This window comes from Artemia franciscana, chromosome 14 (assembly GCF_032884065.1).
Source record: "Artemia franciscana chromosome 14, ASM3288406v1, whole genome shotgun sequence".
Taxonomy (NCBI): domain Eukaryota; kingdom Metazoa; phylum Arthropoda; class Branchiopoda; order Anostraca; family Artemiidae; genus Artemia; species Artemia franciscana.
In genome coordinates, this window is record NC_088876.1 from 30,036,810 (window position 1) to 30,058,814 (window position 22,005).

The following is a 22,005-nucleotide window of genomic DNA, read 5'->3' on the forward strand; positions in this document are numbered from 1 at the left end:
GAAATTACTCTGTATATGAAAGGGGCTTTTCCTCCTCAACATCCCGCTCTTTACGCTAAAGTTTGACTCTTTCTTTTAACCCTATTTCTAAAACTCTAAGAAAATTTAGCGTAAAGAGCGTGGTGTTCAGGAGGAAAAGTCAAACAGTTCGTTACCACGAACTGTTTGACTAAATAATTGATGAGCGATCAGGCACAGAATTTTGCACATACTTATAAGTGCAAAATTTGGCAGGAAGGTGACACGGGGTCCCATTACTCTACAATCATACAAATTGAAATTACTTTGATTAAACTAGACATCGACAAGGTCCAACATATACTTTTTTCTACTAAATGTACCTATGAAGCCTCTGATTAGTATGGACAATTTTCAAAATTAAGGCTATTTCCACAGGTTATCTTGTCCGGGAGCCCATTTTTCTGGAGCCCAAATCAAAGGCGATACCTTGAAGTTTTGATCCAACTTCATGTGCAACTACGCTTAGCGGTAAAAAAAAAAAAAAAAAAAAAAAAAAAAAAAAAAAAAAAAAAAAAAAAAAAAAAAAAAACACTGAAAGGGTGATTGGCCCCACTAAGATCATCTTGTGACATTAACGTCATACTAGAGCTTTTAATTTTAAAGCAAATGAGCCAACTCCCATTTTTGACAATTATTCAAATTATGAGGTGAGGAAAAAAGATGTCTATTTTTTAAGTCTCCACTAGTGTGCAGACTCTAATATTGTCTCTTGACAATATTCTAAAGACCACACTAGAACTTTAATTTTAAACCAAATGAGCCATCTCCCACTTCTGACAACTATTAAATAAAAAAAACAAGTTTTTTAAAATGAAAGTAAGGAGCGACATTAAAACTGAAAACGAACAGAAATTACTCCGTATATGAAAGGGGCTTTTCCTCCTCTACACCCCGCTCCTTGCACTAAAGTTTTTTATTGTTTTAAAAAGTAGAGTTGCGAGAAAGAATCAAACTTTAGCGCAAGGAGCGGGGTGTAGAGGAGGAAAAGCCCCTTTCATATACGGAGTAATTTCTGTTCGTTTTCAGTTTTAATGTCGCTCCTTACTTTCATTTCAAAAAACTTGTTTTTTTTTATTTAATTTCTGAAAGTTTTTGAATTAATGCATGTCTGATTTTGGCTCTCCGTACATAAATTATTAAAATGAAATTTGCATATTAATTCTTTTTTTGGCTAAATGGCTTTCTCTTAGTTTTAATCAGACGATTTTGAGAAATAAGAGGTGGGGAAGGAGGACTAGATCTTTTAATTTTTAACGAACGTTTTTATTAATAAAAAATATACGTAACTTAAGAATTAACTTACGTAACAAACTTTTATATTCTTATATTTTTGATTATATATATGAGGGGGTTGGTCCCCTCGTTAATACCTCGCTCTTCACACTAAATCTTGTTTTGTCCTAATTCTTTAAGAATGACCCCTGAATCAGAAAGGCCGTAGAATAAATAGTTGAAATTACTTAAAAATTTTTTAGCATAAAGAGCGAAGTATTTATCTCCTCCTAAATACCTCGCTCTTTATGCTAAAGTACTCTTAGAACCCCTCATATGCGTAATAATCTCTGTTCGTTTTAAGTTTTAATGCTTCTCCTTACTTTCAATTGAAAAAACTTTTTCATTTTTATATTTTCATTTTTTTTAATAGTAATGCTAGAAAATCCTGCGCCCTTTTTGAATTTCTCTTCCCCCATGAAATATTCCTCCAAGGAAAGATCCTCCCATATAGCCCCCTCCCCTGAACTCCCCACCCAAACCAAAAAAATCCCCCTGATAACGTCGGTACACTTCCCAGTAACCATTACTGTATGTAAACATTGGTCAAAGTTTGTAACTTGTAGCCCCTCCCCCAGGGACTGTGGGGGCTAAGTCATCCCCAAAGACATAGTTCTTATGGTTTTCGACTATGTGGAACAAAATGGCTAGCTCAAAATTTTGATCCGTTGACTTTGGGAAAAACATGAGCCTGGGAGGGGGCCTAGGTGTCCTCCAATTTTTTTGGTAATTTAAAAAGGGCACTAGAACTTTTCATTTCCGTTAGAACGAGCCCTCTTGCAACACCCTAGGACCACTTGGTCGATACGATGACCCCTGGGGAAAAAAACAAACAAACAAATAAATAAACACGCACCCGTGATTTGTCTTCTGGCAAAAAATACGAAATTCCACATTTTTGTAGATTGGACCTTGAAATTTTTTCTATAGGGTTTTTTTGATACGCTGAATGCGATGGTGTAATTTTCGTTAAGATCCTATGACTTTTAGGGAGTGTTACCCCCTATTTTCCAAAATAAGGCAAATTTTCTCAGGCTCGTAACTTTTGATGACAAAGACTAAATTTGATGAAACTTATATATTTAAAATCAGCATAAGAATCTGATTCTTTTGATATATCTCTTAGTATTGAAATTCCATTTTTTAGAGTTTCGTTTACTATTGAGCCGGGTCGCTCCTTACTACAGTTCGTTACCACGAACTGTTTGATTCACATTGTAAGGCGAGGAAAAAACTTGTCTATTTTTTCTAAGTCTTCACAAGAGTGTAGACTCTCATATTGTCTTTTGACAATAACATAAAACTCTAATTAAATTCTAAAATTTATAATTTTGAACACTTTTGACTACAACACATTGATTTAAATAAATAATAAATCAATGCAATAATAATCCTTATCTTACTTAGTTATAAAATAGATTAATTTTAATATTTAACACCTGATCTAAAAAAATATCTTTATCTTTATAATTGATTATTCGCTCATTAATTGATGGAATAATTTTATACCATAAAAAGTCGATCAATTTTTATAACCCTGTTAAGTCACACAAAAACCAGATAAAGTATAATTAGTTTTAATATCGAATTCAATCTAACTACAATAAATAGCTATAGAATACAAATATTTACAACACCGGAGCAAAATGGCAACTATTGCACCGCAACAGAAGAAAAAAGTAATCGGAGACCATGCCATACCCTTATCTGGATACTAAATTACCCTTATCTGTATATAGATAAAATACTCAGAATCGTACAAATTTGTTCACTAGCAATGTGGCAGAGCTGTCAAAACACTCCTGGGGGGGGCATAAGTGCCTCTTTCTTAAAATTCTGAAATATGGTGATTCATAATCGTTATAAAAATGATATAGGTCTACGTTATTTTATTCCAGGACGAACCAAGAGCTGCTTTCTTGATGAGACAGAGAGGCTAACTTTGGGCTAACACCGAAAGTTTTACTTTCGGTGTTAGCCCGGGTTTGGGCTTTCAAATACTTTTAAGTAGCCATAACTAATTTTTGTAATAATTTTTCAATCAAAAAGCCATAATATTCACAACTATACATTTTAAGCTAGCGAATTCGCCACTTTTAGCTTTCTTTTTTTTTGAAAAATGAAAGAAAATACAATTCAAACCAGGGAAAGGTAAAATATTGTGTAAAATCTAGGTCATTTTTGGGTAACATGAAAACCCTTTGGGGGGTATTCATCGATGAGTATATCCGTTTTTTGTCTATTAAGTGCTATTAATATTTTTTTTTTTTAGTTTAGTCATAAGAAAATCAAAGTTTATTCTTTTAAATTCGTCAATTAGGAGAGCCTTCCTATTGACATTTTTGTTGTTTGTTCTAATTACTTACAACTTTTAAGATATATAGATTACTAAGTTAGCAGATTAATGAAATTCGAATTCAACAACAAATAGTTAAAGAAACAAAAAAAAAATGTGCTCGCGGCTTTCACTGACAATCATAAAACCAACCACCTTACTTTAAAAATGCAATTGTGCAATTCAGAGGATTAATAAAAATAATGATGTAAGGGTAGCGAGAACATACACAGGGATCGGTTTCAAAAGGAGCTGGATATTTAAGGGGAGGGGGTCACAAACCCCAAAAATATATACACTCTTGGCGAATCGTATGAACAATAGACAAATTATAAGGAACACATCTAGAATTTCAAAATGTTACGGGGAGGGGGGGGGGGCTCAGATGCACCTACTCTGTGTATGTTCCTGAAGGACGGTGAGGAATATTTTGGTGGAAATAAATCCCAAATATACCGAACCAAAAATAATAAACATATCTGATACTATTTCTACTACTTTAAAATGAAGTGGTAACATAAGGGTTTTAGACACGCGACTTAAATTTAGACAAAGGCCTATATTCAGAAATAACTTCCAAAACATCTTCAGAAACATATATTTTAGAAAAGAACTACAAATAAATACTACTGATAAAGTCATTTAAGCTAGCCACTAGATTAAATTTCCATCAGAATTGCAAAAAAAACATCTCCTTTATTCGTTGCGACCATATTTTTAAATATAACTCGTATTAAATTGAGGTTTCAGCGGAAATTGTTTCAATAGACAATGAGTTCCAGAAAAGAAAGAAAACCCATAAAAACAAACCCAGTATATTCTGTCAGTGTCAATTAAAGCCGCAAAATTTCTTTTATAAAAAAAAGTGCAAACAAACTATTAAAGCCATAATATTTGCGTCATCACAACAACAGTGTTTCACACATTTGTACAGTTTAGTGGGTGTAGACCAATTGTCTCTCGGTGCACAAAAGAGTTGTTCAAGTTCACTGATTCACTTTAACACATCGACCTCTGAAACATAGCTCATACATAAGAGATACTTCTGTTGCTGTAGAAATACCAATTACGTTGTTCTTTGAGGATTCAGCATGAAGGTGCTCTTCTGTGTGCTCATTTGATGCCTCTGCAGAAAGGTCTATTGCACTACCTAAAAAGAATTGTGTGAATGTAGTAGAAGCTTAGGTGCACAGTATAAGTATATACCAGTAGCAAAATCTTTTTCCAAACATGACAAATTTCATAGGACGTAACTAGACTCTGAGCATATACATCAAAGCCATAGTTTTAGTTGCTACTTGATTTTCCATCGAAAACATTTGTCATTGCGCATGCGTGAAGGCAGGGTCATGAATCTTGCGTGGCTTTAGATGGGTGCCAAAAACTTTCAATGGGGAGTATTGAACTTTTCGTTACAGTATATTACCTTTACTGTGTTAAGCAGTGACACCAATTAGAGATTTGGAAGCTGCCCCTCTAGATTTTAACCCCACAAGTTTTAGAAAATACCTATTTAGGCGTATTTTTTTATTGAAATCCTTTTTTTGGAATGTTCACTGAAAAAGACATAAATCTGCTGCCTCTCCTAGACTTTTAAAATAAATTCCCCTCCCCCCCCAACCTTGCGCAACTTAGGTTTTCGCTAATTGACACAACTGTACTTAAGATGTAATTTTGATCCTAGAACTCCTTCAAACTGTAGCTAGGCTATCAATCCAAAATAAATTTTTTGGAATGAGAGGGAATTTGGAAGCCATTTGTGAATATCATAATTAAGAAGTTTTCTTACTTGACTTCTTTATAGAAATATAGGCCTATAATTTTAAACACCTTCCTCAGAAACCCTCAAATGCTAGCTTTGCTTAAAATCGAATGTTATTTAGGAAAGAAGCACCTAAGTATTTGTTAATGGACTAAATGTCACAAAATTAGCCTCAAAGGTGTTACCAACCACTTCACTGGTACTTAAACACCAGCTTTTGTGAAAATAAAACAATATTTGTGAGACATATCCTTACTGTGTTTTGATTTTGGACTTTAATACTGAAAAGTTGCCCCTCAAACTTGTGCTCAAGGACATAGTAATTCTTGAAAACCAGCATTGGTGAATATTCAACCCTATTTCCGAAACATTGTCTTTTAAACATAGCAAATTTAAATGTCTACGTTGTAATAGTAGCCTCAGATTTGTAATCAATAAGTTGACAAGATATTAAAAATCAATTTCACGGAAATCAAACACCATTTGTGAAATAAACACTAAGTTAATTTCGATATAGGAGAGTCGGACAGCAATCTTGCTAACCCTTAATGATTAGTATTTAATTCTTTTGAAGTCAAAAAAGTTAAAATGAGTCAGAGGCAGCACAATATATCTATCTGTATGGGTGAAGCTGGTGAGGTCATGAGGGGACTGGATACCAGCTCAAGGGCCCAGGCCTTGGCGTTCTAAAACAACCTAGAAATCCATGTTGACCTAATTTTTTACAGTGTACAAAACTGTCAACAACATTCTCTGTCTCAGATTAATTTAAAAGACATTTTCCACAAGACAAGTTTTCAAAACTAACTAAAGAGCTCCAATAAGCCTAGAATGAGCAAAAATAAAGTAAAAAAGATCTTCCAAGCATAAAACTACCACAAATCACTATCAATAAAAAAAAAAATGAAACTCAAAACGAACAGAAATTACAATAAATAGCCGAGTCATACTCAAACGAGCAAAAATTAAAATGAGAAGGGCTGATAACCCCTATGCCTTCTCAAGCCCAGAACACAATTTGCGCTTTACAGAAAAATAAAAAAGTAAACAAATTACCGTTGATTGTCAATTAAATTGACATATACTGACATTTCTTCATTAAGGTTTTGAAATTTTTTCCTTTATGAAAGTAAGAAAGGGGAAAACATTTCCGACGCATTTTGTTTTCAGTAAAGCGCAAATTATGTTCTGATCTTGAAAAGGCATAGGGGTTATCAGCCCTACTGATTTTTATTTTTGCTCGTTTTGAGTTTGAATCGGTTATTTATTGTATTTTCTGTTGGTTTTAAGTTTCATTTATTTATTGATAGTGATTTGTGGTAGTTTCACGCTTGGGAGATTATTGGACTTTATTTTTGCTCATTCTATGCTTAATGGAGCTTTTTACTTTTCTTTGAAAAATTAATTTCTGTTTGTTTTTCCTTGACTTGGTCTTTTTCATAGAAAAAATTGTAAATCTTTTCAGTTTTCTTCTATAAGAATCCATAGTATGGGTTGCTATTTGTATGCTGGAGAAACCTTTACAGCAATTTTTAATCCTGACACAAAGAGTACTTTTTAGTTTAATTTTATAGCTTATGAAGTTGACCTGAAAAATAAAACTTAATATCCTTTCCAAAAGATTCTATCTATGCTCTTTGACAAACTGGATATAATTACACTCTTTTTAGTATTTAAATTGTACAAGCAGAAGTAGTAATAGTAGTATCCCCAAAAGTTTCAATTCAATACCCCCAGTCGTTCTCGATATTTTGCTGAGGTGTATTATTGGCAACCATTTAACACAATGCCTTTTGATTTATTTTAATGCAACATTTAGTTTTGAAGCATAAAGGGGTAATTGCATAATTGTGGGGGGGGGTTGACATGCCGATATCCGTAATGACATAGTTGCTGACGTTTTACTATCCTGAACAAAATGGCTATCTCAAAATTTCGACTGGATGCGTTTGGAAAATGAATGGGCTTGAGAGAAGGGCTGCTTGCCCTCCAATCGCTTGTTACTCTTAAAAAGGACACCAGAATTGCGCTGTAATTAGAGTGCAAGGGGGAGGACTTCTCTCTTCATATATCTAGTAAAAAACATTGTAAAAAAGTGAAAACAAAGTGCAAACATTTTAAATGTATTTTGTTTTCTGCAAAGTGCTAATTATGTTCTGGTCTTTAGAAGGCATGGGGATTGTCAGCATTACTCATGTTCATTTTTGCTCATTTTGAGTTTGACTTGGTTATTTATTGTATGATTTAAATGAAAAAAATACGCTTAAAATGTTTTAACTTTTTAACCTTAATAAATTAATTTTCTAGAGCGCCCCTTAGAATGAACATGAGATGTTCAAACACATCCCCCTTAGATGTGTTTTGGCAATTTATTGGTTTGCTGGCTTGTTGCCCTTCAATCACTTTTAAATAACAAAAAGGGCACTAGCCCTTTATCCACCCTCCGATCACTCTGATCTTAAAAAGGGCACCAGAAATTCAGATTACCAATCCAATGAGCCCCCTCCGAAGTTTCTACGATCACCCTTCTATATAAGACATATTTGGCCCCAGGGCATACCTTACTATGCCCTGAGGGCTGTGGGGGGATGTCATCCTCAGAGACATTATTTCCGGCCCTTTAAATTACGTTGAACAAAATGGCTACCTCAAGATTTTGATTGGGTGTGTTTGAGGAAAGGGTGGGCGCGTAAAGAGGGCTAGTAGCCTTCCAATCACTTTCGCCTATTAAGAAGGGCAATGGCCCTATCAATTTCCAATCGAACGAACTGTTTTCAAAGCTTCTACGACAACAAATGGCCATCTCCAAATTAAAATCAGACGCATTTCGAGAAAATATGAGGTATGGCGGGGAGGTATCCCCCCTCCGATCACTGTGAATCTTAAAAAGAGCTCTAGAACTTCTGATTACAGATCCAATGTGCCCCCTCCAAAGGTTATACACCTTATATGCCCCGAGGGCAAGACTTACAACCCTTGCCCTGAAGGCTGTGGGGGGGGGGTTGTCATCCTAAAAGACATAATTCCTAGACCTTTCAATGACGTTGAACGAAACGGCTATCTCAAAATCTTTATTGAATGTGCTTGGACAAATGGTGGGCGTGGGAGGGGGGTTAGTTGCCTTAAAATAACTTTTGACTATTCAAAAGAGCACTAGTTCTTTCAATTTCCAAGCGAGTGAGCTGTGTTTGAAGTTTCTTTGACAACAAATAGCTATCTCAGAATTTTTATCAGATGCATTTCGGGAAAATACGAGGTGTGTGTGAGGGGGGGACATCCACCCTCCGATCACTTTGAATCTTAAAAGGGGCACTAGAACTTCTGATTACCATTCCTATGAGTCCTCTCCGAAGTTTATACGATCACACTTTCTATATTTGCCTTATATGCCCCAGTGCTCTGGGGGCGGTTGTCAACCTCAAAGACACAATTTCTGGACCTTTCAATTGCGTTGAACAAAATGGCTATCTAAAAATTTGGATTGGATGGGTTTGGGGAAATGGTGGACGTGGAAGGAGGGTTAGTTATCCTCAAATCACTTTCAACTATAAAGAGCACTAACCCTTTCAATTTCCAATCGAATGAGCTCTTTTCAAAGTTTCTAAGACAACAAATGACCATCTCAAAATTTCTATCACATGCATTCCGGGAAAATATGAGATGTGGGAGGAGGGGTATCCACCCTCCGATCACTCTAAAACTCAAAAAGGGCACTAGAAATTCTGATTACCGATTCAATTAGACCCCTCCAAAGTTTATACGATCATCCTTTCTATAGGCTTATATGCCCCCAGGTCATAACTTACAACTCTTGCCCTGAGGGATGTAGGGGGTTTGTCAAGCTCAAAGACATAATTTCCGAACCTTTAAACTACGTTGAACAAAAGGCAACAAATAGCCATTTCAAAAATTCTATCAGATGCATTTCGGGAAAATACGAGGTGTGTGTGTGGGGGGGGGGCAGGTGTGTACCCACCCTCTAATCACTCTGAATCTCAAAAAAGGCACTAAAAGTTATGATTAACAATCCATTGAGCCCTCTCCGAAGCTTATACGATCACCCTTTCAACATAAACCTTAAATACCCCCAGGGCACAACTCAAAACCCTTGCCCTGAGGGTTGTGGGGGGCTTTTCATGTTCAAAGACATGATTTCTGGAACTTTAAACTACGTTGAACATAATGGCCATCTCAAAACATTTATTGAATGTTTTTGGAGAAATGGTTGGCGTGGGAGGGGGGTTAGTCACCCCCCAATCACTTTCAACTATTAAAAAGGGCATTAGCCCTTTTAATTTCCAACCGAATGATCCGTTTTCGAAGTTTCTACAACTTCTTCGATATGAAGTGCCCTGTTCTAAACAAATAATAAATTGTGCCCACATCGCTCTTTACTTAGGCAGCGTAATTGCGCTGCCTATGATTAACAATATCGTTAACAAAATCATAGTCAAAGCGACATCATTGGCTTAATAGTGATAGTCATCCAGGGTCATAACATTGAATGGATGATTATAATAGCTGGGGGACGACTGATTTAATTACAGATTCCAAGTCTTAGCACTCTTTTCAGGGGGTCAAAGCGGGTCAGAAGGTAGCCTGGCACAAAAAAACTTTTCATTGAATTAATACATTTTTTCTTATTATTTACCACCAAGGGTAAAATATCGTTCAGAAAATTTTGCAAGTAACGATGATAAATAATTAGTTCCATTAACGTGCTGTGGTAGTATTTTCAAGAAAATGCTTCTGTTGGCGCTATTCGCCTTTTTTCGCTATAGACTTAGAAGGTAGGATCAAGCAATACTTATCACGGAGATAAATTATTTCAACATAGCCTAATTCCAAGGAGTTAATTCCAAGAAATTAAAAATCAGGAGACCTTTTTTTTATTATGCTTCTGGATATTGTATGAAATATCACAATATGATGTATTCTTGCAGAACACCTTAACGTCCGACCAGAAAACATATTACAGCCCAAAACGTTTGATTGAGGTCCGACAATGCCTACTGCTATATGTACGGATGACAAGAACCTACATGTCCTGATTTAAAGAATAGGATGATACGTATAATGTGCAATGGTATCCTCTCTGAAAATGGGGACTAGTTATCTAAGTCAACAGATATTACTAGTTTTTATCGTTTAATTTACAAACGGATATTTAATAAATATAATAATATTTATATAATATAAATTATATATTTAGGCTATTTACATAAATTATATATCATATAAATATAAATCATAAATTTTGTGATATAAAATATATAATTTTATTAATTTTTATGTAAATTGTTAAATTTTTTTAATTTATTTTAAATATCAATTATATAAACTATTTATATAAATGATATATTTATTTACTTATATAAAGGATATTTATATAAATAAAATCCTTACTAGACTCTTTCTCTCTCTTGGCTTGCATCATCTGATGAACTGTATCAACTAAGCTGGGCTCCTCACTTGCAGATTCACTTCTTGGAGTTGTATTGAGAGAAGGGGCTGATGTCAGAGGCCTCTTTTTTACTGCAACTTTGATTTTTCGCCTTTCTCCTGTTGGCTGTTTAGCTCCAAAAATGGGACCTTTATTTTCTTCCTTAGGTAGCTCCTGAAAATATAAAAAAAAGTTCATGAAAATAACCATTTTCTGTGTGTTTTTTACTGTCACTATTAATTTGTTATAGCAGAACAGAACCCTCGGAAGGCAAAATAATATCCTAAAACTGCGCAGTTTTCTTGGCTATACGAGCCCTCATCATAGTAGGTAACAGTTTGGAAGGAGCAGTGATGCTTTCGGGAAATTAAAAATGAATTTCCAAATATGAGGGAATGCTCAAGTGTTGCCTATAGTAAACAGCCATGAGACTTCAATGTTTTAATGTTTTATTTTTTCTCCAGAGCCACTTTTTATAGAAGGATTAGGCGTAGAAACTTCAAAGGGTACTCATTCCATTAGAGACAGACAGTTTTAGTGGCCTTTTGGAGCCAAAGTGATTAGAGGGCAACCAGTCCCCACCTATGGCCGTTTTAGCTTCCCTCCCTAAAAAATATCCAATCAAAATATTGAGATAGCCATTTTTTTCCAAATAGTCTAAAGGTCAAATAACCATGCCTCCGGCGATGCCTCTCAGAGTCCCTTGGTCAAGGACTAAAAGTATTGGTAGTTTTCTATTATTTACATAAAATATTTATTTTTGGAAAGGGGGGCATCTTTAATCCTGTCTCTCCAGTAAGGACTAACGAGTTATGTTTTAAACATTTTCATATAATTAGAACATTGAAAAACGAAAAAGCAGTAAAACTCTCAAGTGTTGCCTAAAGAGCCATGAGGCTTCAATGTTTTTATTATTATCATTATTATTGTTCTTCTCCAGAGCCACTTCGTATAGAAAAATTGGGCGTAGAAACCTTAGAGGGTTCTCATTCGATTGGAAATTGACATTTCTAGTGGGTTTTTCTGGAGTAAAAAGTAATCAGAAGGCAACCAGTTCCCTCCTATGGTCGTTTTAGCTTTTCTCCCTCAAAAATATACCATCAATATTTTGAGAAAGTCATTTCGTTCCAAATCGTCTAAAGGTCAAATAACTATGCCTCCAGAGATGACTCTCCACAGCCCCTAGGATAAAGACTAAAAGCTATGGAAGTTTCACATTATTTACACATAGAGTTTGTTTTTGGAAAAGGGGGGCGTGTTTAATCCTGTGTCTCGCATAAGGACTAATAAATTATATTTTAAACATTTTCTTATAATTAGAACTTAGAAAAAAAAATTTGTTAAATAAAATCTCAAAGATGCAATTTCCAGGAATTAATATAATTTTATATAAGACATTCCGCTTATTTTCATTAGCCGTGTCGAGTTATCTTGATTATTATAGTGATTTGTTTTGTTTTCGTCAATGTTTTAAAAACTAACGCACTCTGTTAAAAATAAGTATACTTCTCAATAAAACACAAATGACGCAATAGGCTTCAGAAGGTTTACTGTTAGGGAGGGGGGCAATAGACAAACTCATGTTTATAGTATGTCTGTTTTAAACTTGATCTAAGTATTCATTTGAATTTTTTCTCGTTTTAGGATTTATTTATTAAATTTATGTCTGTATCTATTTTTTTAAGGTTCAATATAATTTATTTATTTTCATTTCTGTTAATTTTGGGTTTATTATTTTTTTACAGTAATTTTTGGTCCTTTTGATTATTGTAGGACTTTATTGCTGTTCGTCTTAAAATTTAATGCTTTTCTTTCACGTTGAAAAATTTTGAACTCTTCCTAGAAATTTACTTTCCTTTGAAAATATTCTCTTGGGAGTTTTTTTTTTTTTTTTGCTTAATCAAACTAAAGAAGGAAATTTTACCTTCAATTTTTGCTTTCTTTTTAATTCATCACTTCCTCTCCTCTTGGTGGCATTACATTGAAAACTTTTTAAATGGGTATTTAAATACTACCTATTCTTAAGTCTATATTAAATATAAAATTTATTTAGATTATTGTTTTAATTTAAAATTAAAGTCAAAGAAGGGTTTTTTTATATTATAACTCTAAAAAATTGCTTTTACCTACAAAATATACCATACCGTAAAGTGAACGTCCTTCCGCCACAGGAAGTCCCCGATAGTAGGGGCTAACTTACGGTGGCCCCACCTAAGAACACCCTTAAATCTTAAAACGACCAGAAATCATCCTATATATTATCCTTTAGCTCCCATATCACTTTTTCCACTGAAGTTTTGTCTACCTAAATATAAATCTAATATATAATTATTATAATATAATTAATATAATATAATATAGTTTAAGAAAAAAAAAGTTGAATTTTACTGTAGAATGTGGAGCTTGGAAAAGGGAGGGCAAAAGTAGACATTGGCTCCGTCGGTGCAGCTACGAGAAGAGTCTAGAGAGAGCTGTAGTCCTATCCCATGAAGAGCTCCATTTTCAACATTCATAGAAATTGTATTGTTGTAATCAAATCTGAATCCCCCTTGGCAATAAGCCTATTTATTAAAATAGTATGAATTCTTTGACAGAGGTAGTGGTCTCAGTGGGTTTATTCGGTCCAGACCTTATATTTACAAGAACTTCAGCCTTCCTCTAGATTCTACAGAAAAAAGTTGCGACAATCAGCAATATTCTTTAATTTCACTGATAAACAAGTCCAAGTGTCGAAGTTTACGACACCTTGGATGTGAAGGAATATTTGTTTTGTGAAGAAGAATTGGCGACAGTACTAAACGATTAAAAAATAATAAGGCAACAGGTGTAATTAATCTGGTGAGTGAGTTTCTTAAATATAGGGGCTCTGAGGTTTAAATAAGATACTGAATAAGATGAATATGATTTTTGAAAAAGAGGAAGTACCTGTCGATTTTAGGAAAACCCTCATTTCACTTTATAAAGAAGGTGATAAGAGTGAGTGTGGTAATTATCAACGATTTAGGCTGGTCTCTGTATGTAGCAAATTACTTTGTAATATGATACATTTTAGACTGAGAGATGCTGTAGACAAAGTTATAAGAGAAGAACAGTGCGGTTTTAGACGGGTATCAGATGTGTCGACCAAATTTTCAGTCTTAATCTCATAATTGAGAAGTGCCTGAGCTATCAATACCTATAGTCCTCAGCTTTATAGATTATGAACAAACATTTGATTTTGTTGATAGAAAAGCTTTAGAGAAGGTCGTATCCTTGTATGGTATACCAGAATTATACATAACATTGTTGTGGTTAAGGTAGGAAATGAAATTAGCAGCTGGTTTCGTATTAAATCAGGAGATAAGCAGGGTTGTTTTCTATCCCCCTTATGAATCCCCTTATCCCCCTATATGGATCATTTCAATGGACATTGTCTTAAGTAGTAAAGGTAAGTTAATGGGACAGTATGGAATCAAATGGAGAGGAAAAACTTTCATGGACTAAGATTATGCTGACGATTTCATCCTAGATGAAAGTGTGAGTAAAGTAAATGAATTTTTAGAGGTTACGCGAATTTAGGGTGCTATAATATGCTTGAAAATTAATGTTCACAGGACTAAGTCGCTAAGGCTAGGAATAAGTGAAGATGAAAAGGTGACGTCGTGTAACGAAAAATTCACTTATCTTGGAGGAATTATTAGTAAAGATGGTGGGATCATTGAAGAAGTTAAAAGTAGAAAAGACAAGGCTCAGGGTCAGTGGCGCCATTTGGGGGGGGGGGGGGGCAGGGGGGAGGCCATGGCCCCCCTGATTTCTGGAGGGGCCCAATTTCAACCACGTAATTCTTTGTTTATTCGTCCTTGTTCTACTTTTTTCTCTTTTTTTTACCGTATTTCTACTGTGAATTATTACTAAATAGCAAATTCAAGATACTCGACGATTATTGCATTTCAAGAAAGTATCCTGTTTTTGCCGTTCTCCCTAATTAATTTATGGTCACCCTTTTGGCAGGGGTTTGTAAAGTCCTTTCTGGGCTCGGAGTACTTCTGTGACATTGAAGTCTCTCCACTGATTAATGAATCCCGTCAGTCGGGTATCTAGACCAGGGTGTCATTTCAGTTTTGTATTTAGTTTCTCGTTACCCTTCATCAAATAAAGAACCGTGAAACAGTGTTGAGTTGTGTTCAAGTTCAAATCGGATTATTGAAACATGAGTTCATCCGGTGCGAGTGGTGCAAAAAAAGGAAAATAAAAGCCCAAAGGAAAGAAGAAGAAATAAAGATGCAACGACGATTGGCTTCGTTTTTCAAACCGACTGTAAGTAAATCTACCACATTTTAAATTTTGTTTCGTCGACCAATCTTACTGAACGAACCAGAACAAGAGCTACGAGCTCATATGGCACTTGTTACGAGTAGGCAGTACAACAAAGGAGATGAGCCCGTCACAAACCACACCCGCCACCCCAAAAATGCGGTTCGGAGCTAGAAATAGAATATGCAGTTTCACTCAAGTCGGTGCATTTCTGGCATCGCCTCGGATCATCTGGAGCAGATGACTGTTGTAACTTCCAAGTTTCACCACAATAAACCTATTCGTTTAATCCCTAGACGTACAACACGGTTTCCGGTACCTCCTTCCAGCTGCCCCTTTCGCGGCCGAATCTGGCTCAGACACTCGTGAACGGATCATCTAGAGCATCTTGTCTCACCAACTATCAAGTTTCACTCGAATCTCAGCATTTTTCAATAAATCCTCCCCCCTCCCCGACCGTGGTCGGATCTGGTTCGGACAGTAAAATATGTCATCTAGGGCATATGCTTACTTTACATTCCAAGTCTCATTTAAATCGCTGCACTCAATTGACCCATATGCGAGCCACACAATTTCCCGGCCCCCTACTGTGGCCGAACACGACTTGAAAAAATAAAAGTCACATCTTTGACATCTCCGGTTCCCGTCCATCAAGTTCGACTGGAATCGGAGCGTACCCTATCCAATCCCTCGACTACAAGTATTTCACGAGTTTCCCGGTGGGCGCCTCCACCCCCCCCCCACAAATATCGGATCAGATCCAGACTTGACATGGAATATCTGAGACGATATTTCTTTCCACTTGCCAAGTTTCATTGAAATCCGATCACCCGTTTAAAAGTTATGAATGCCACTAGTTTCCGGATTCCCATCCCTCCACTCCCCCCACGATGGTCGGATCGGGGAAACGACTAATCTCAAGTTAGTCTGTTCGAGTCCCTGATATGCCTGCCAAGTTTCATCGTCCTATTGCATCAGGAAGTACCGATCTCGCGGAATTGCCAGAAATCCGGACCCCCCCCCCCCCAAGTCCCCCACAGTGACCCCATAGAGGAGGGGGTCTTCCCCCTCCTCTACACCCCGCTCTTCATGCTAAAGTTTTTCAGCATTTGTAAAAAAGTTACTTACTGTTTTAATAAAACGCCCTTTGTGTTTGAGGAGTCGTTTTTAAAGAATTGGGACAAAATTTAAATTTTGGGATAAAGAGCGCAGTGTTGAGGAGGAGGCAACCCCCCTCGTATATGTAATAATTCTTGTTATTTTTAAGTTTTAATAATGCTCCTTAATTTCAGTTGAAAAAACTTGTTTTTCTATTTAATTTCTGATCATTTTTTAAATAAAGCCAGGAAATCTGGCTTCACCTCCACGGAGAAATCCCCCTTGGAAACATCCTCTGAACAATACAATCCTGGTTAAAATTTACTGGGACAATTACCCTTAACACTTCCAAGCGTGAAATTGAGCCAGTAAATAGAAAGCAAGATATATAAAGAAATTTTGTATAGGAATTCTGGAAAATTTTTCCAGTACACAATTTCCCCTGAAAAGTTCATCCCCTAGAAAATTCATTTTCCATGGAAAATTCTCCCCGAGCTAAGTCCCCCAGCCAAAAAAATCGTCCTCCCCTTCCCACCCTAGAAATGTATGCATGCTTCCGAATAAGAAATACTATATGTAAACAATGGTCACATTTTTTAACTTGAAGACCTTTTCCCAAGAGCTCTGGGGTTTCATGTTATCTCCAAAGACATTATTATTAGGCCTTTCAACGATGTTGAACAAAATAGCTATCTCAGATTTTTGGTCAGGGGAATTTGGGGAAAAATGGCGTGGGAGGGGACCTAGTTGCCCTCCAATTTTTTTGGTAACTTAAAAAGGGCACTAGAACTTTTAGTTTACCTTTGAATGAGCCCTCTTGCGATATTCTAGGACAACTGGGTCAATACGATCACCCCTAGAAAAAAAAATAACACGCGTCCTTGATCTTTCTTCTGGCAAAAAAATCCAAAATTCCTCATTTTAGCAGATAGGAGCTTGAAACTCCTGCAGTAAAGTTCAGTGATGCGCTGAATTAAATGGTGAGATTTTTGTTAAGGTTATATTACTTTCAGGGGGGGGGGTGTTTTTCCCTTTTTTCGGACATAAGACAAATTTTCTCAGGCTCGTAACTTTTGATGGGTAAAACTAAATTTGATACAACTTATATATTTGAAATTAGCGTACAAATCTGATTCTTTTGATGCATCTATAGGTATCAAAATTCCGTGTTTTAGAGTTTCGGTTACTATTGAGCCGCGTCGCTTTTTACTTGAAGTTCGTTACCACGAACTAATTGATTATAGCTTCGTAGTTGAATTGATTATGTTTTTTGTTGTTGCTTGCTCTAAATTTTGTGTTGTTTTCTATGTTAATTATGTACACTGGGACATCACTTTTAATTTGTTTTTAATTAAAACTTGATTACTCTGTAGGATAGTGATGCTGGGACGTCAAGGGACAACCCATCGGCAACCGAAGTTTTACCGACAAACGAGCAGACCCTGGACGTGAGACACATTTCTGAGGAGACAAACCTGCGCGAACCACAAACGGAGGAAATGGCTTCCAGAACGATCAGTACCGATTTGTCCGTGAACCCGTATGATAACCCCTGCCAACCAGTTTTGACTGACTATCCCGCCACTACCATCGGGAATCACACACGAAAATTTAACAGCTCCTATTTCTTGGCATACCCATGGCTCGAATATTCGAAAGAACAGGACTCGGTGTTCTGTTTCAATTGCCGACATTTCAGTGGATCCTCGCTAAGATCAGGTGAAAGGTATGGAGCTAGAGCATTCATTGACGTAGGATTTAGAAAGTGGAAAGACATTTCTGAACTGATACGGCAGCACGAAAACAGCGACCGACACAAAGCATGTACCATTTCTTTGACTCAGTTTAAAGCTATTGAGACGGAGGCGGCCGAATCTGTTGCGTCATGCCTCTCCAAAGAACGCGAAAAGGAAATACTAGAGAATAGACAGTACGTAAAAGCTCTACTAAAAACTACAGCATTACTTGGACGGCAAGGTCTTGCGTTTCGTGACCATGATGAAGGGGAGTCTAGTGCCAATCAAGGCAATTTCGTAGAGACAGTACATCTTTTAACAGAAATCAACCCGGACTTGATGAAAAACTCTCGTAAGGCCTATGGCCATTACATGTCACACGAGTACCAAAACGACTACATTGAGGTCATAGGAAACGAAATCAAAAGTTCTATCGCGAAAGAAGTCAGAGAAGCAAAATATTTTGCCGTTCTTGCTGACGAGACAAAAGACCTCTCGAAAAAGGAACAACTCGCGATCTTAGTGCGCTATGTTCATGACCTGAAAATCAAAGAAAGGGCCATAGGTTGCTACCACATGCGCAAGGTTGACGCTGAGAGTTTGGCCGACTTCATTTACAACGAAATAAAGGGTATCGGCCTTGACTGGTCAAAGTGTGTTGGACAGTGCTATGACGGGGCCAGTGTAATGAGTGGACACTTTTCAGGAGTACAGGCCCGTCTCCGGGAAAAAGCACCACAAGCGGTGTACACACACTGTCATTCCCATAGACTTAACCTTGTCATTGGCGATTGTATGCAGAAAATACAAAGAATTTCATCAGTATTTTCAGTTTTGCAAACAGTTTACAGTTTCGTCTCCAACAGCAACACTCGATACCGGTTGTTCGTCGAAGCCCAGAAAACTGCCAATGTGCCTGTGCTAACGCTTGAAAGGACAGTAGTGACACGTTGGTCTTACTGGTATAGATCAGTGGCTAAGATCCTGGTTAGATATGACTGCATACTCGCAGTTCTGTCAGTAGTTCAAGAATCTTCTGACAGGGAGGCAGCGGCAGAAGCTACGGGCCTTAAGAACCAGCCAGAGTCGTTTCCCTTCATATTCAGTTTGCATGTCATTCACGAAGTTCTTGCAGTGATAAACCCTCTTTCTGAACAACTACAGGCAGCAGATCTGGTCATCTCAGAAGCTTGCACTTTAATCAGTGCAACAAAGAACGAACTGAGGAAAATGCGTGATGACGAGTATTTTCGTGTCCTATACGGCAAGTCTAAAGAGATGGCCATTAATGTCGGAGCTGATCTGTCGGAAACAAGTGCTCTCTCTTCAGCCATACCTGTTAAATCAAAACGAGTTCAGAAGATATCCGGAAGACTAAGAGACTATTTGACGACAACAACAATTGGAAAGCACAACATTGACTCCGAAAGCACAACAACGGAAGACAAAATGCGGAGAGAGTTCTACGAGGTTTTGGACAGAGTGTTAAATGAGTTTGAAGAGCGTTTTTCTGTCCAGCTGCCAGTGCTAGAAGCCACGCGTTGCCTTAACCCCAAATCCAAAGATTTTATGGACTCAGATTTACTTCTTGTGATCGCGACATACTTCGATCAGGCGGGAATCGATACTATGCAGCTGAAATGTCAAGCTTTAATAGCTCGTGCATTTGTGTCGCAGCTTCCACAGAAACCGGCAAACGCTTTAGATGTCTTCGAACGCCTCGGAGGATTGAAAGAAGCTTATTCTGAGCTTCTTAAGGTCGTCAGGGTAGTCCTCACACTCCCGCTCACAACGTGCTCAAATGAACGTTTTTTCTCTGTGTTGACGTTTGTGAAGGACTACCTCCGGACAACGATGGAAAACGAGCGACTTTCGCATTTGCTGCTTATATTCTCAGAGAAAGCTGCAGTGAAGGAGCTCAATTTTGAGAAGCTTGTCGACGACTTCGCAAAAATGAAGCAAAGGAGATGTCCATTGCTGAAGTAACTGTACGTAAGTTTCTGATTTATACAGTAAATGTTCTATTTTTGTACTGTTTTTGGTCCCTAAATAAGCTGCAAAATGCGAACACCAAAGGTAGTACGGTACCTAAAGGCATGTTCGAAAATTTTAAAATTTTTAAGGCTGGATGGGGGCCCAAAATCGATTTTTGGCCCACCCTAAGGTTTTCTGAAATGGCGCCACTGCTCAGGGTCTTTTTTCACGGTTTAAGAAAGTTTGGAAGAACAGAAAGATAAATCTGCTAGCCAAGATTAGGATATTGGAAGCTACAGTGAAGACAGTGGTCGAATATGGTTCGGAAACATGGGCGCTCCAAAAAACGGATTAAGATTTACCAGATTTTTTCCAGAGAAATTGCCCACGAATTGCTCTGGGTAACCAGCTGACTGACCGTGTTCCAAAAATAGGCTGTGCGAAAAGTGTGGTTCAATCCCACTTTCTAGGGTTATAATTAGGGAAAGGTTGAGATGGCTAAGGCACGTTCTGTGGATGAAGGATGACAGATTCCTGAATATTGTCCTTTTGGGCCAAGGTTGGGGTGGCAGAAGGTTATAAAGACAGATTTAATGGAAATGGGAATTTCCTGGGAGGGTTTAAAGAGGGAGGCTTTGAATACATCTGGATGGAGGAGGAGCTTGCGTAGCTGCTTTGGCCTCTGGGGGCTTGGTGTGCGGTGAGTAGTGAGTAGTAGTAGTAGCAGTATTGTGCTTGCATAAAAACTTCGAATAGCTTTAATGCAGTGCTTAGCTTTTCTTTTTTCTTGAAAGGAAATGACTTTTTTCTTGTTGGCTATGAAAAGTGACAAGTTACTCAATCAATGTGGTGTTTTAACGAATTAATAGACTGACAGAGCTATGGAAGCTGCTAACTACAGCAACTAAATTGGCGCAATAAGCAAATATTACTACTGTGTCAACCTAGCGCACAGCTTAGATACCAATACAGTTGTGAAAACTCCTATCTTGCCCATGAGAAGCTTTTGGTACAGAGCTCTGAACTTGGCGCCTCCTCCAAGCCTGCGATCAGACGCGTAGATCGTACTACAACACCATAGGAGGGAACGCAATTTTGTTTTGTTGCACACACAGCTTAGATACCAATATTGGTATCTAAGCTGTGCTGCCAGTTTCCTGTCTCCAGCCGTAGCATCGCTACCGCGCACCGTGTCCCAAAAATAAATCGAGTTTTCATAACTGTATTGGTATCTAATATGTGACCTAGGGTTAAAGAACTGGAATTTTAACCAACTCCCACGGACATCAAAATTTGTGTGACCTAGACCGGTCTTAAACTATTAGAGGCGTCAATTGTAGGTAAAAATAAAAGAAGTAATTAAAACTTTTCAAAGGAATAATAATACAAACTTATATTAATAAAAGATTTTGACAAGAACAAATTTTAAAATTGCATAGCCGTTCAAGCACATCTTTTATCAAACAGTTCGTGGTAACGAACTGTAATAAGGAGCGACCCGGCTCAATAGTAACCAAAACTCTAAAAAATTGAATTTTGATATCAATAGCTAGATCAAAAGAATCGCATTTTAATGCTGATTTTAAATATATAAGTTTCATCAAGTTTAGTCTTACCCATCAAAAGTTACAAGCCTTAGAAAATTTGCCTTGTTTAGGAAAATAGGGGGAAACACCCCCTAAAAGTCGTAGGATCTTAACGAAAATGACACCATCAGATTCAGCGTATCAGAGAACCCTGCTGTAGAAGTTTCAAGCTCCTATCTACAAAAATGTGGAATTTTGTATTTTTTGCCAGAAAACAAATCACGGGTGCGTGTTTATTTGTTTGTTTATTTGTTCTTTTCCCAGGGGTCATCGTATCGACCAAGTGGTCCTAGAATGTCGCAAGAGGGCTCATTCTAACGGAAATGAAAAGTTCTAGTGCCCTTTTTAAGTGACCAAAAAATTGGAGGGCATCTAGGCCCCTTCCCACGCTCATTTTTTTCCCAAAGTCAACGGATCAAAATTTTGAGATAGCCATTTTGTTCAGCATAGTCGAAAACCATAATAACTATGTCTTTGGGGATGAC

General features: G+C 37.1%; 1 protein-coding gene across 1 annotated transcript in view; it reads right to left on the minus strand.

The window, feature by feature from the left end:
• Positions 1–4,209: 4,209 nt before the first annotated feature.
• LOC136035556 (uncharacterized) overlaps positions 4,210–22,005 on the minus strand; it is an 88,616-nt gene continuing 70,820 nt past the window's right edge. Inside the window, exons 9-10 of the mRNA XM_065717424.1 lie at positions 10,797–11,007; positions 4,210–4,778 (exon numbers count right to left, since the gene is read on the minus strand). Of these exons, the coding sequence (XP_065573496.1) occupies positions 4,615–4,778; positions 10,797–11,007 (375 nt within the window). The 3' untranslated portion in view covers positions 4,210–4,614. The remainder of the gene's footprint in view (positions 4,779–10,796; positions 11,008–22,005) is intronic.